This window comes from Chanodichthys erythropterus, chromosome 6 (assembly GCF_024489055.1).
Source record: "Chanodichthys erythropterus isolate Z2021 chromosome 6, ASM2448905v1, whole genome shotgun sequence".
Taxonomy (NCBI): Eukaryota; Metazoa; Chordata; class Actinopteri; order Cypriniformes; family Xenocyprididae; genus Chanodichthys; species Chanodichthys erythropterus.
In genome coordinates this window covers 10040521-10055244 of record NC_090226.1, presented here as the reverse complement: position 1 = coordinate 10055244, position 14724 = coordinate 10040521, and the positions used below count along the sequence as shown (strand labels likewise).

General features: G+C 37.1%; 1 protein-coding gene across 3 annotated transcripts in view; it reads left to right on the top strand.

The window, feature by feature from the left end:
• The first annotated feature begins 393 nt into the window (after positions 1-393).
• nhsb (Nance-Horan syndrome b (congenital cataracts and dental anomalies)) overlaps positions 394-14724 on the top strand; it is a 71562-nt gene continuing 57231 nt past the window's right edge. For all 3 annotated transcript variants that reach the window (XM_067388002.1, XM_067388001.1, XM_067388000.1), the window contains exon 1: positions 394-951. In XM_067388002.1, the coding sequence (XP_067244103.1) occupies positions 672-951 (280 nt within the window). In that variant the 5' untranslated portion in view covers positions 394-671. The remainder of the gene's footprint in view (positions 952-14724) is intronic.

Here is a 14724-nt window from a genome sequence, read left to right as displayed (position 1 = left end):
ACAATACATTGACCTTTAAAATTTACGTGCATTACGTCTCTAATATACTGTTTCAAAAACACCTTCTAGAACACTGGTGGCTTGACAAGATGAATTAATCCAAGCTATATAAAAGGGTTATAGGCCTGCGTGTGTGTGTGTGTGTGTGTGTGTGTGTGTGTGTGTGTGTGTGTGTGTGTGTGTGTGTGTGTGTGTGTGTGTGTGTGTGTAGACCATCGTCCATGGAAGCTTTTTATTTTAAAAACTAATACGGTTAAGGCCTGGCTCATGAATATTAACGCGGCACCTGACTGGCCGCTTACCAGGCGACGTCATTGTGTTCTAATTAATATTCAAGTGGCACGCCTTCGCCATAGTAGAATGTGAAATTTCTCTCCGCTCCTGGCACAAGTACACCAGTCCGTGTTTTTGCAAAGCCTCTCTCAATCCATCCTCAGCCTCAAAGCCCTGAAAGAACCAAGCAGCCTACCAAAAAGCATCCAGGACCAGAGGAGGAGCAGAGATTTTCACTGAGAAACCTCCATCCTTGTGTGATCTCCTCTAACGGGAGAGCTGAAGTGATGGCGGGTTGCGCGGAGGATTCGTGGATTTTTGCTTGACAGGCACCAGAATCTTCTGTTGGATTAGTTGATTTATTCATTTATGGGGGATTTGCATTTACCTACTGAAAAATGCCTTTTGCCAAACGGATCGTTGAGCCCCAGCTGCTGTGCAGACATCCCATCCCTAATGATGAAGGGTTACTGTTCGAGGATCTGTGCTCCATCACCAATGTGGCTCTATCCCGGACCCTGCGGCAGCTCTCCGACCTGTCCAAACACGCCTGCTCCTTATTTCAGGAGCTTGAGAACGAAATAGTCTCCACAAACCAACGGGTTTGGGCTTTGCAGAACAAAATAGGCAAAATTCAGCAAACCGCCAGTGCGCTGGATCCAAAACTGGAGGCTGTGCGTAAGTAGACCATTACGCGTAAATTATATGGCTTGGTGATTTTACACATGAAAGTGGGGTGGTTTGTAAATGATTGGAAAAGAATGAATGAATGTGGTGGTTATATGTATCAAGTCACATGTAGACACTGCATCGAAGCTTTGCCGAGCAAATTATAATGTGTCACACGCCTGTATGCGTAACCAACACCTGCACCGTGACCGGGTGCGCTTTTCGCAACGAACCGAAAAACGTCTTGCCACACAGTTACCCACCGCTGCATATGATTTTTTATAGTTTAGTTGTGTGATCGTTGAGATTTTTAACACATAAGGAGACAGTCTTAGTCATTTTCAGCAGCTGTTTGGAGAGGGGCGTGTAGGTGCCAATGGCTATTTCAGTTCGACTGCTTATTAAAATAGGTAAACGCAACAGCTATCTCTGCAGGTATGACATGATTTTTATTAAATTGAATTTAGATTTTTCGATCATAATAAGAAATCTATAGTGTCTTCATTTAAAACGCATTATTGCATAATCAGATTTGACTGCGCTAATATAGCTTATGGTGCTTATTTTTGCACATCGATATAAATAAACTATTTTGTCCTTGTGTCATATTAAACTGGCACTTCAACCATCCAGCTACTCCAGCAGAAATAAATGCAAGATAAGGATAAATCTAACCTAAAGGTTATCGGTTATGTGACATTTAAACACGAAGAGACGAGATATCTTAGTCCCCCACACTTAAAAGCAGCTATGTTATAAGAAAATTATGCATTTTACACCAAACTTCCATGTTGTTGGATATTAAGGGTGTGGAGAGAAAATAAAACCCCCAGTTGCTTGGATGCAGCACTAAATGCAAAGCAACATCCACCTCATATCCATGAAGAAATGTCCAAAAAGGATAGTGAAAGAGGGATATCCATAAAATATGTGATTTAAAAACCCTCCTCCTACATCATTTCAAATGCATAGGCCAATGAAACCAGGCCCCTTCTTTGAAATAAAATGCTACAGCCTCAGCGCCCTTGTCAAGCCTCTGAGGAGATCATAGCCTCATGTGTGGATCATAGCCTCAGCACTGGGTGCTGCTGTATAGCTTTAATTATAAGCGGATGTTAAGCTGCAGTAGGGCTAAATCCAGTGCATGGATACAGCACTAGAAAGATGGAGATGTCCCCCTCTGCTTTGAGGCAAAGAGAAACAAGCACATTTACAGACTTTTGCAGCTAGTTTGAATAGGATGAAATCGTTTCATACCTACCAATGCCTTGCGGCGTGTTTTAAACCTGGCTACATCCAGGAATAAACTGATTTGACCCAAAAAAGATTAAGCCATGTAGGTCAAGCTAGGACCTGCTGAAATAATCTCTTTCTCCCAGAGTGATTATTACCATCGGACCAAAACTACTTCACCCTACAGCTCCTCTGCTCCTTACAGAATCAGTGTTGCAATAGTGTGTCATTTTGGTAGACTCGTTATTTGTCATGTTACGGAGTTCATAGCATGTCATGCCCTTTTAGCTTGGCAGAATGAGGTAAAACTGGCAGTGTGTCTGGTTTTATTGTGTACCTGGGTACACTGACGTCCTCCCCCGCAGGATAATACAGTGTTTTCTTCTTGGCAGGAGTTAAAGGACATTTCAGATATGAGCTTTGCTTTGATTGATGCACTTAATGTTAGATGGCAAAGGTGTTCCTGTTTTATGTGCCTTCAGAGTTTATAAAAGCACCAAACTAAAATATCCATTATGAAGTTGGGAAGCTATGTCAACCTGATTAGCCTTGTTCTCAGAACTTTGGCTGACGTTTTGGTAAGGTTCTCTCAGAGTAATGGAGAGAACCTTAAGAATTCTTCCAGTAACGTTAATAGAACGTTCGTTCAACATTTAATAATGTTCTCAAAACAATTTAGTTGGATGTTCGTGTAACATTTTTTAAATGTTATGTTACAACTTGTCTCAGAACGTTCAGAGAACATTCAAAAGTAACATTCAGATAAAATGGAATGATCTCTTAACTTTCGTATTACTAAGAAGAAAAAAAAACATTTTAAAACATTTTAAAAGCTGGAAAGATGTTAAGAGAACATTCAGAAATAATGTTTTCATAACTTTCATAACAAAATGTTTTTAGAACAAATTTTTGTTAGCTGTGTTTTCAACAAATAATATATTTTTATATATTATTTTAATTTAGATTTAAAAAACGATGTCACAATAGTAACAAAACCTTTCTTTATTTTATTGAAGCATATGCATTCTTCTTTCGTTTGTTAGAGTTCATGCACATCTCTAATCAACATTATGGTGATTATACATCCACTTTACCCTCCAAAAGGCTTGATTTTCTCAAACATCAAACACCTAAAGATGGTCAGATCTATACTGTATGATTCTGACTGGGGATTTCTGAGAAAAGCCCAAAATCCAGAGATTTCCAAAAGCCTGTTCCACATCAAAAAGATTTGATTCATCCCTGGTGTTATCCTGTAGTCTGGTTAATGTAGATAAAAGCAACTAATTACCAAAAATGATAGAGTACGATCTACGAATGTGTTTGTATGTCACATGATTAAAGGAGGACGGTGTTATGCTAAAGCTGGTTGCTGTGTCTGACTTTGCAGTCAAAATAAAAAGATTAAAAGCGAGAGGTTTTGTTGTCTTAAGTGTCTTTTGAGGAGCATAAACTTATGCTAGTCTGTAATTTTTACATTCTTTAACAGACAGAAAAGAGTTTTGACTCTTTTTTTTCCACAAATTTTAAGATTTAGACAGTTGTTTTTTTTCTGTTTGAGATTTAATTATGAAATAAAATGAGAATTGATGGACAATTAAGATATATTACCTTGCATTTGATTACAAAACATTGGTTGTAAACAACTGTGCTGGGAGCCTCCAACTATCTCATTGTGTGTGTGATAGCCCTTTATGGTTCGATTAGTGTAAACGATCCTAATCCCATAATTGCAGTGTATTGTCTTGTTATTCCAGTGATGGCATGTGGTGCTAGGAACGACACCCTCCTGAATTTGAATGGACAGTTGGCCATATAATTGTGACATTTGTCTCTGTAGATTCACTCCAGATCTTTTTTATTATTTAAAACAAATCTTGAATATTTAAAAAAGTTGATGATTTATAAGAACCAACAGTTCCAAACTTTAATTTACAAAACTCATTTAAATTTATAATTTGAATACAATCATTATATTCTTGTTTAATGAAATACCCATGTTCTAAGAGCATTTTGCTAATGTTCATATGATAGTATTATTTCTATATGTTTTAGAAATGTTTTAAAATATTTTTTCTTGGTTATGCGAACATTAAAGGAACATTCCATTTTATCATTTTGCAAACATTATGGTAATGTTGCTTTTAAAAGTTCTCTGAATGTTCTGAAACAATTCATAACATTTAAAAAACAATGTTAGACAAATGTCCAACTAAAACATTTTTTTTTAAAAAACACCTTCCATGAACAATTTATAAATGTTTTTGTGCTAACGTTTTGAGAACATTATTAAAGGGACCTATAATGCCCCTTTTACAAGATATAATATAAGTCTCCGGTGTCCCCAGAATGTGTCTGTGAAGTTTCAGCTCAAAATACCCCACAGGTCATTTATTATAGCTTGTCAAATTTGCCCCTATTTGGGTGTGACCAGAAACACACTGTTTTGTGTGTCCCTTTAAATGCAAATGAGCTGCTGCTCCCGGCCCCCTTTCCAGAAGAGGGCGGAGCTTTAACAGCTTGTGCTTCGGTTGCTCAGCAACAACAAAGCTGGAGAATCTCACGCAGCCAAAATGACGATTGTCAGAAACGGTGTTCAGACTTACATTGTTCAAACCGGAGTCAGACACTGATGGAGAGAAGTTAACTTTTAGAATGCATCTGGATGTTTCTGAATGGTAGTGGATAAATGTATGTAGTTGCTGTGGAGTTGATTCCACTCATCGACTAGCATGTGCTGTCATGTTAATCTTTTGTAACTTTGAATGAACGTTCTATTTACGTTACTGGAAGAAATTCATAACTGAGAGAATCTTGCTAGAACGTTCTGAGAACATTCAGTGTTGGTCAAAAATAAGTCAAAAGTCAGTCAGTTTTATTTGTTTCTTTGCGGGACAGAAAAACTAGTTTCCAAGAAACATTGTTGCAAACATCAGATTTAGAAACACTATGTACACAACAGTAACTCAATTTTATACAGACAATAAATTAACATGAGGGACAATAAACAGACGGTCTATACAAACAATAGACAAAGTCATACAGCTCAACAGTCAGTGCAACATCCTGTAACAATGACAGTTGTGTGAATTGTTATCATAGATTGACACAGTTTTAAAATGGCTGGAGTGAGGTGGATTATTAAGGTGTCTAGAGAAATAAATGTGATGCAATGTATGTGCAATATATGGGGTGAATATTGTTGCTCTGTCATGTGTATGTTAGCTGTCAGATAGTGTTGTTGATCATTTTGAGGTATTTGCATAAATTCTGCTTAGTCTTGGTCCTGCAGGAAGCAGGTAAAAAATGGCAAAATTGCAAATAATCTATTCCTTTAATAAGAGAAATTCATTCCTGAAATCTTACATATGTCAATGCATCACCTTGCCTAACTGCACAGAACAAGAACAGCTACAGTACCTCATACAGCATTGTGTCTAGTCTTGGATCTAATCCATTCTGGGATGCTTTACTCTTTCCATCCTGGAAGTGAGAAGGTCTGTGATCTGGCCTCCCCAGCGAGGATGGGTAGAGATTACCTTGCCTGCCCCCGGACCTGTTTAATTAGACAAGATCTCTCCCAGAGCATACAGCTGTTTGCAGGTTTTACTAATGAAGGGAAAACATCAGACTGAGAAAAGTCGACTCGAGCGACTGGAGAAACAGTTTTGACTTGTTACGCTTAACACCCACACCAACGTGTCTAGAACAGGAACAGTCTCAACTTTGTACTGTTGAAAACTGCGTATTTATGACCCGAGGAAACCTCTTAAGTTGAGTTGTTTTAATCTTACCTCCTGCAATAATTTTATGCAATCCTTGCAAAAAAAACTGTATAAACATAGATATGGCATTTAAAAATATGGTAGCACTATAAAAATAATGGGCCCTATTTTAACGATCTAAGCACATGGTTTGAAGCACATGGCGCCGGTGCACTTAGGGCGTGTCCGAATCCACTTTTTCTAGTTTAACGACATAAAAAATGGTCAGAACGTCAGGCGTATGGTCTAAAAGGTTTGTCCCTAGTCTCTTAATGAGTCATGGGTGTGTTTTGGGCGTAACATGCAATAAACCAATCAGAGTGTCATCTCCCATTCCCTTTAAAAGCCAGGTGCGCTCACATTTTTATATAGACACAATATAGACACTCTCAACCTAACGAGCCAGTTTAAATACATTTTTAATATTTGACATGTTTGTGTGCTGGTGCATGTCCCTGTGTGTGTAACAAGCAGCATATTACTAACGCACCCTTTAAGTAAAAAAATTAAAAATACTGCGCCATTGACTTTAGACCAGGTTTTTATTGGTCAATAGCACAATCGTTTTCAGTTGCCTCAAAATAGCAACACGCCAACAATGCGCCTGAACACACCTCGTTTTCAGACCAGCACGCCCATGGGCGAACAGAGTGCATTTGCTATTTAAAGGGTTAGTTCACCCAAAAATGAAAATTATGTCATTAATGACTCACCCTCATGTCGTTCCAAACCCGTAAGACCTCTGTTCATCTTCGGAACACAGTTTAAGATATTTTAGATTTAGTCCGAGAGCTTTCTGTCCCTCTATTGAAAATGTATGTACGGTAGACTGTCCATGTCCAGAAATGTAATAAAAACATAATCAAAGTAGTCCATGTGACATCAGTGGGTTAGTTAGAATTTTTTGAAGCATCGAAAATACATTTTGGTCCAAAAATAACAACAACTACGACTTTATTCAGCATTGTATTCTCTTCCGGGTCTGTTGTCAAATCGGGTTCACGACTCCGCAGTGACGCTGCTGACGTGTGATCCGGTGTGCCCGAGCTTCGTTTACAGTCTGAGGGAGACGCACGCTGTATTCAAGCTATTCTACATTGTTTGTATTTTGGTATTGCTATATTTTTTAACATGGTGCGTAAGTGTGCATGTCACGGATGTCCTAATCGCCAAAAACAACGACGTAAAAGTGCATTACCAACGCCGACAGATGAAAGGATTCAATGGAATCGATTCAATGGAATCAGTTCAATGGAATCAGTTCAATGGAATCAGTTCAATGGAATCAATTCAATGGAATCAGTTCAAAAGAAAGGATTCTGGAAGAGAATACAATGCTGAATAAAGTCGTAGTTTTTGTTATTTTTGGACCAAAATGTATTTTCAATGCTTTAAAAACTTCTAACTAACCCACTGATGTCACATGGGCTGCTTTGATGATGTTTTTATTACCTTTCTGGACATGGACAGTATACCGTACATACATTTTCAATGGAGGGACAGAAAGCTCTCGGACTAAATCTAAAATATCTTAAACTTTGTTCCGAAGATGAACGGAGGTCTTATGGGTTTGGAACGACATGAGTCATTAATGACATAATTTTCATTTTTGGGTGAACTAACCCTTTAAACAACGTGGGTGCTGAACGTGAATCTGAAACTAAAAACAATAAAAAAAACACTTGTCACACCCGGCATTGCATTGCGCTGGGTGTATGATAAGGCCCAATGTCTCATTTGTTAACATTACTGTTTAGCTAACATGAACTAACAAGGAGCAATATATTTTTTAAATTTGTTAACAATAGTTTTAATATTTATTTGTATAGCCTATATAATCATGCTGTAAAAAATAAGGCATAAAGAATACATATATATTTATTTATTTATACATTTCTACCCATACCAGCAGAAAAGTAACAGAGGCCTGAGGGAGAGGGTGTCTAACCTTTTAATAGAGCCCACTGCAGCATCCACTCTCTTTGCTCTAAGAGCCCCTGGAGCCAAAGTCATTGTCCTTTAGCTTTAGACATATCCACCCAAACCCCACCACCACCACCACCACAACTGCATATAGTACTCACGAACAGAAAAGGATTTTTTTTGTTTGTGTAGACAAAGATACATGCAAATGTAAATACACATATAAAGGACACAAAACAGGCAAACACTTACAACCTAGAATACACACTTAACACACACTCCATCTTCCATTCTCTGTTTGTCTTATAATAGGTCGAGGGCTCTCTGGCTTGTTCCGTTTGATAAGTATCATACATAAATGAGTCTCAGTGGCCTGGAATTAAAGTAGCTATGGACGTCACATCATCCTCTCAGCTCCAGGCCACTGTGTGCTCAGCTCTGATTGGTCAGATTCAGAGAACGCTGCAGCCCATGGTTTAAATACTCAGAGTTTGCCCACCATTTGCGCACACACAGTCTTAGAGAACAAGTCTACCGTGAGGACTTCTGCATTGCCTTGGGTCAAAATAAGGATATGTAGGCTTTTACTTTTGATGGTTTTTAGCTGATGTTTGATCTAACATGCTACAGTTTGATATAGACGCAACTTGCATATTATTTTGTTTAACCGAGGTCTGCCACACAATGAATAGTATATGTTGGTATCCCAAATGCAGCATATCACAAAACATTTAGATGCTTTGTGGAATGTGGAGAATATGACAAGAAATGTGTTAAATGCATGGCTTATACTTTAATAAAAGTAAATAACCCATTTACACATAGCTTATTGAAAAAAAAAACACATCAGTTGTGAAAAAATATATATTAATTATTTCTGGAATTTAGGGATGTGAAATGTAGCGATAAAGAGAATCTTCATCTTCACGTTTTTTAGTTCAGCTGGTGGCATTTGTGCAAAAACATATGCCAGTCATTTGCTTGACTGCAGGAATCATTCCTGAGTGCAAATTTTCCAAAGAGTGGGCAAACTTTATGCCAAGCACACTCTAACTTTAAATGTAGTAAAAGTGCTTTGTTTTATGTGGAAATCATAATCAGTGATTTGTCTATGTTGTAAGTTACAACCGTAAACAACTTCGTACAAAGTAAGATGAGAATTCCTGATTTTTTTTTTTTTTTTTTTTCATGCAATATAAGTTTTTTTTTCTAATGCTTGGTCTGCTGTTTGGTTAAAATTTCATGGTTGAGAAGATATTTGAGTTGCAGTTCTCTTTGCCTCGGGGCTGGGCCGTCACTAACGTATGGGGTTAACACAATGGAATAGTAAGGAGTGTTATACCACTTCCTGTCAGGTAATTTAGTACACACAAAGGGCGTATGACACTCTCAGGTTATAATTTACTTCAATATAAGCTCAAAACTAAGTATTAGGTTGGTTCAAAGGAAGTGGAAGGAAGAAAAAAATATAATATTTATGGTCTAATGGGTGCTTTGGGTTACTGTCAAGAATTTTTATGCTGACCTGTACCTCTGGTTGCCCCCTGCAGTATCTTTCTAAGAAAAGTCAGGCTCATCTCTATAAGATGTAGCATACCATATATCATACATGTACACATATCACATATCATATATCATACGTGTATCATACATATACCATGCACACACATTCAGGAGCACAGAAACCTGTTATCAGCGCTGCTCGCAGCTTTTTTTTAATAAAATAGCTTCGCTACTGAATCGCTACCTTATATTTCCCAGCAACGTTGCTTGTTTTGAATTAATTAAACTTACAGCTTCTTTGTTAATGAGAGATGCTGAGCAGATGGGAATTTACTCTCTCTCGATAATTAATTCAAATAAATGCTATAATTTTATCTCTGTGTCTGATTCAAAGCGGGCAGAATGCTATATCTAACAAGCCGTAACTGATGAAAATAACCATCATTTTTATCCTTCAAGTCAAATATTGCGCTTCAAGTTGTCAATGCTGGCAAATATAAGTGGGATAATCTACGGCTAGCTGTGCATTAAACGATTTGAATGCACTCTGCAGATGCTTCGCATCAGGTGGTTCTTATCCTCTGCGTTAATGCACAGCTAGCTTTGGATTACCCCTTACATATTTCATGCTACCCCATGCTCTCACTCATTTAAACATCTGGTTAATGACAGAGTTTATGTCCTGACCTCATGAATAATTAGTATGACCAGCAGGTACAGCGAGAATCTGTTTCTTTTATTGCCATTAAATATTAATAAACTAATTGTATAGGCTACTTTTGAGTGAAGTAGTACAGACTACATAGCGTTAAAAGAAAAGGGATGTGGAGCAGAGTGGATCTTCCAAAACAAAATTAAACCAACAGATTGTTCAACCATCAAGACCACAGTGTATTCATCTAAAAAAGATGCCATCCAATATATGTCCCGACTTGTTCCAAGCGGAAACCCCTCCCCCACATTCTACAGTACCCCCATCCTAAAAAAGAAGTGCACACTGAGCAGCGAGTACAGACACATACTGAAGTCAGAGAGCACCTGTGTATGCAGGTTAGTGGCAGGTGTCGGCTCTCTCTGCCAGGGTACATGGCTACTTCACTTACCATTGCTATTTGCAGCAGAGCATCACTTTTCTTGTATATTTCGGGCTTATATTTCAAGTTTAATTCAAATCTTTCAGAGGTAGTGAAGTACAGATTTTAGAGACTACCCAAGCTAACAAAAATGTTTTGTTAGCTTATATAATATAAAATATTATAATATATATAATTTTATATTATAATAATATAAAAGAATGTTTTGCTAATGTTCCCATTTACTTATGACAATGTTATTTCTGAATGTTCCCTGAACGTTCAAAACAGTTTTTTTTTTTTTTTATGTTTTAATTTTTTTTTTTTCTTAGTTATAAGAATGTTAAAGGTACAATATGTGAGATTTTGGGATTAAAATATCCAAAAACCACTAAAACAATGTTAAATATTTTGTTGACTTGCATATTTGCATTATCCCAAATATTTCCAATAATATTTAAATCCAGAGAAATCCACTACTTTAAGCAGATTTTATTGCGTCCCCTGTCAATAACATCATATTTGCGTTACCCTCCATTTTTTTCAGTATTGAATGAAATATATTTATAATCAACATTTCTCTGCCATCTTGGATTTATTTTTTTCACTGAGCTTGTCGCAATGCATACTGGATCCCATTTCCTTGGGTTTTGAGACAGAACAATAGACCTATCTTTTTGCTTCTCTTTGATAATTAAATCACTTAAAATACATGGCTGTTTAGTTACGTATTTAAAGGTGCCATTGAATTGAAAATTGAATTTACCTCGGCATAGTTGAATAGCAAGAGTTCAGTACATGGAAATGACATACAGTGAGTCTCAAACTCCATTGTTTCCTCCTTCTTATATAAAACTCATTTGTTTAAAAGACCTCCGAAGAACAGGCGAATCTCAACATAACACAGACTGTTACGTAACAGTTGGGGTGTACGCCCCCAATATTTGCATATGCCAGGCCAGCCCATGATCAAGCCATTAGACAAGGGCAGGACGCCTGGATGTGCACAGCTGAATCATCAGACTAGGTAAGCAAGCAAGGACAACAGTGAAAAATGGCAGATGGAGCGATAATAACTGACATGATCCATGATAACATGATATTTTTAGTGATATTTGTAAACTGTCTTTCTAAATGTTTCGTTAGCATGTTGCTAATGTACTGTTAAATGTGGTTAAAGTTACCATCGTTTCTTACTGTATTCACGGAGACAAGAGCCGTCGCTATTTTAATTTTTAAACACTTGCAGTCTGTATAATTCATAAACACAACTTCATTCTTTATAAATCTCTCCAACAGTGTAGCATTAGCCGTTAGCCACGGATCACAGCCTCAAATTCATTCAGAATCAAAAGTAAACATCCAAATAAATACCATTCTTACGCGATTAGACATGCTGCATGACGAACACTTTGTAAAGATCCATTTTGAAGGTTATATTAGCTGTGTGAACTTTGTTTATGCAGTGATAGAGGCGAGAGCTCGGGAGGGGGCGGAGAGCGCGAGCAATTAAAGGGGCAGCAGCCTGAATCGGCGTATTTCTAATTATGCCTCAAAATAGGCAGTTAAAAAAATTAATTAAAAAAATCTATGGGGTATTTTGAGCTGCAACTTCACAGACACATTCAGGGGACACCTTAGACTTATATTACATCTTGTAAAAAAACGTTCGATGGCAACTTTAAGTACGCAGGCGAATAGAAGAGCACAACGAGGATCATAAAGTCAACATTTTTGCCTTCTGCCTTCTAGCCCTCTCAGTGCTCTACTTTTCCCTTAGAGTTGGTCTACTTCTGCGTTTGACAGTACTTTTAATGTTTAATGCACTTTGATTTTCACTGGTGACACATCAAGGCTATGAGGCCTGTCTGAGAACTGTTAATCGTGATGGAAAAGAAAACTGCATCGTCTTAAAACAAAGCCTCAGAAATAAAGCTGAGAAACAGTCAAACTAGTAAATGGGGGGAAAGTATAATGTTAACCTTAGCCATATGGACCAGAAACAGTCATCTTGATCAAACTGAGGCATTTTCTTTAAAAATGCTTGCTTAGAGTTATGTACTGTAAGTTGAAGTAGTAATATAATTGTCAGGTATAATCCAATTCAGTCATATCTACAACACTTTTTTTTTAATTTGAGCTTTTAGTATACCAAAATGCACCAGATATCTGAAAACTCCTTGCGCTCTTATCCAGAGCTATTTGGCACAGTGAGAAATTATCATTCAGTTTCCCCAAATAATTCCACTCAAGGTTCATTCCTCAGCCTGAGCGCTTTTAGTCTTGGTGAAAGAAATGTGTCTTATGATAAAATATAAATGGACACAACCATTTCTCAGTTGGGGTTTGTCACCATAACTCAACTATAAGGCTATTTGTGTCAGTTTCGGGTTGCTCTCTGAAGTAATCACAGCAGTAGTTCCATTTTACATTTCAGGTCACGTCCCACTTTTAACGGGGTAACTGAGATGGGAAGTGACAGCCTAAACCAAAGGGTGAAGGTTTGACCAGTTATCCCCTGCTGGTAGATGCTGCAACTACACCATTATGAGTGCAAAAAAAAAAAAATTGCTATATTGGTAGGATGACATTTCTGAAAATAAACCACTTGGGTACACCACCACAAGGAAAACTGATTCATAAAGGGATTAAATAGTATCTTATGTCATATCCAAAAGTTAGGAGTAATTATTTAGTATCTTAGTTTAGTCTTTAGTAATTATATAGCTATACAGACATAAAGGGAATCCCTACAAGGGTTTGAAAACGACTTTATGCTAGCTAAAGTGGATGCTTAAGCAAGTCTGAATTATCCCACAGCCTTTAACTGTAATCTGTAAATATAACATCCCTATTTTCTTTTGGCTGCTTAGAATCAAACTAATTCACTCTTTTCAATCGGCTCTTTTCATTGAATCAGGGGAGAAACGAATCGACTATTTGCGATTGAATCATTCTTTGGAGTCAGTTCTTTACAACGGATCTCTCATTTGCGATTAGAATTGTTGGTGTTTCTCACAGTCACAGTAAGAGAACAAAAAGAGTGCTGGATGAAGTGGATATTTAAACCAAACCTACAAATCATAGCATCTGACAGCAATGAAAAACGTCTTCGTTATGTCAAACACAAGAACATGACGCTTGTGAACGACTCAGGTAGGGACATCCCAGGTGAAAAAATACTATAGTGTTTTTGAACCATAGTAAATTGTAGTATACTGTATATATTATAGCTTTTACAACACTTTGTTAATGAAAGCTACAGCATACTGTAGTATTAACTATAGTGAACTGATAAACTGTATAAATACTGTAGTATACTTTAGTTTTTACTACTGTACACTGTAGTGTATATTGTAGTATAATATACCCTATAATTATAGAAAACTTAGTATTGGGTAATTTGTTTATATTACTATAGTTGTTATGTTACCATAGCAACCACAACAAATTAATTCAAGTACTTTACTATAGTATTGTTCAAAAACACTATAGTATTTACCATAAATTACTATAGTATTTTTTTCACCTGGGATTTTACAAAAAATAATACTCAAAATCATCAAAGTACAAAACATGGCATGATTTTTGCCTAGATTGGAGTACCATGTAAACATCATGCATGGTACAGTAGGCTATATATCGACATATAGGCCTATTTGTTTATGTTTATGATTGGATATCATGTACTTTGAATATCTTCTTAAAGGGTTATTTCACCCAAAAATGAAAATTCTGTCATTTATTACTCATCCTCATGCCGTTCCACACCCGTAAGACTTTCGTTCATCTTCGGAACACAAATTAAGATATTTTAGTTGAAATCCGATGGCTCCGTGAAGCCTGCATAGGGAGTAATGACATTTCCTCTCTCAAGATCCATAAAGGTACTAAAAACATATTTAAATTGGTTCATGTGAGTACAGTGGCGAGAATATTTTTGGTGTGCCAAAAAACAAACAAAATAACGACTTATTTACGATTTAATGGCCGATTTCAAAACACTGTTTCAGGAAGATTAGGAGCACAAATGAATCAGTGTATCGAATCTGCTGTTCGAAGCCAAAGTCACGTGATTTCAGCCATTGGCAGTTTGACATGCGATCTGAATCATGATTCGACACACTGATTCATTTATGCTCCGAATCGTCCTGAAGCAGTGTTTTGAAATCGGCCATCACTAAATAAGTCGTTATTTTGTTGTTTTTTTTGGCGCACCAAAAATATTCTCGTCGCTTTATAATACTAATATTGAACCACTGGATTGCAAAACAGCATGGTCTTCA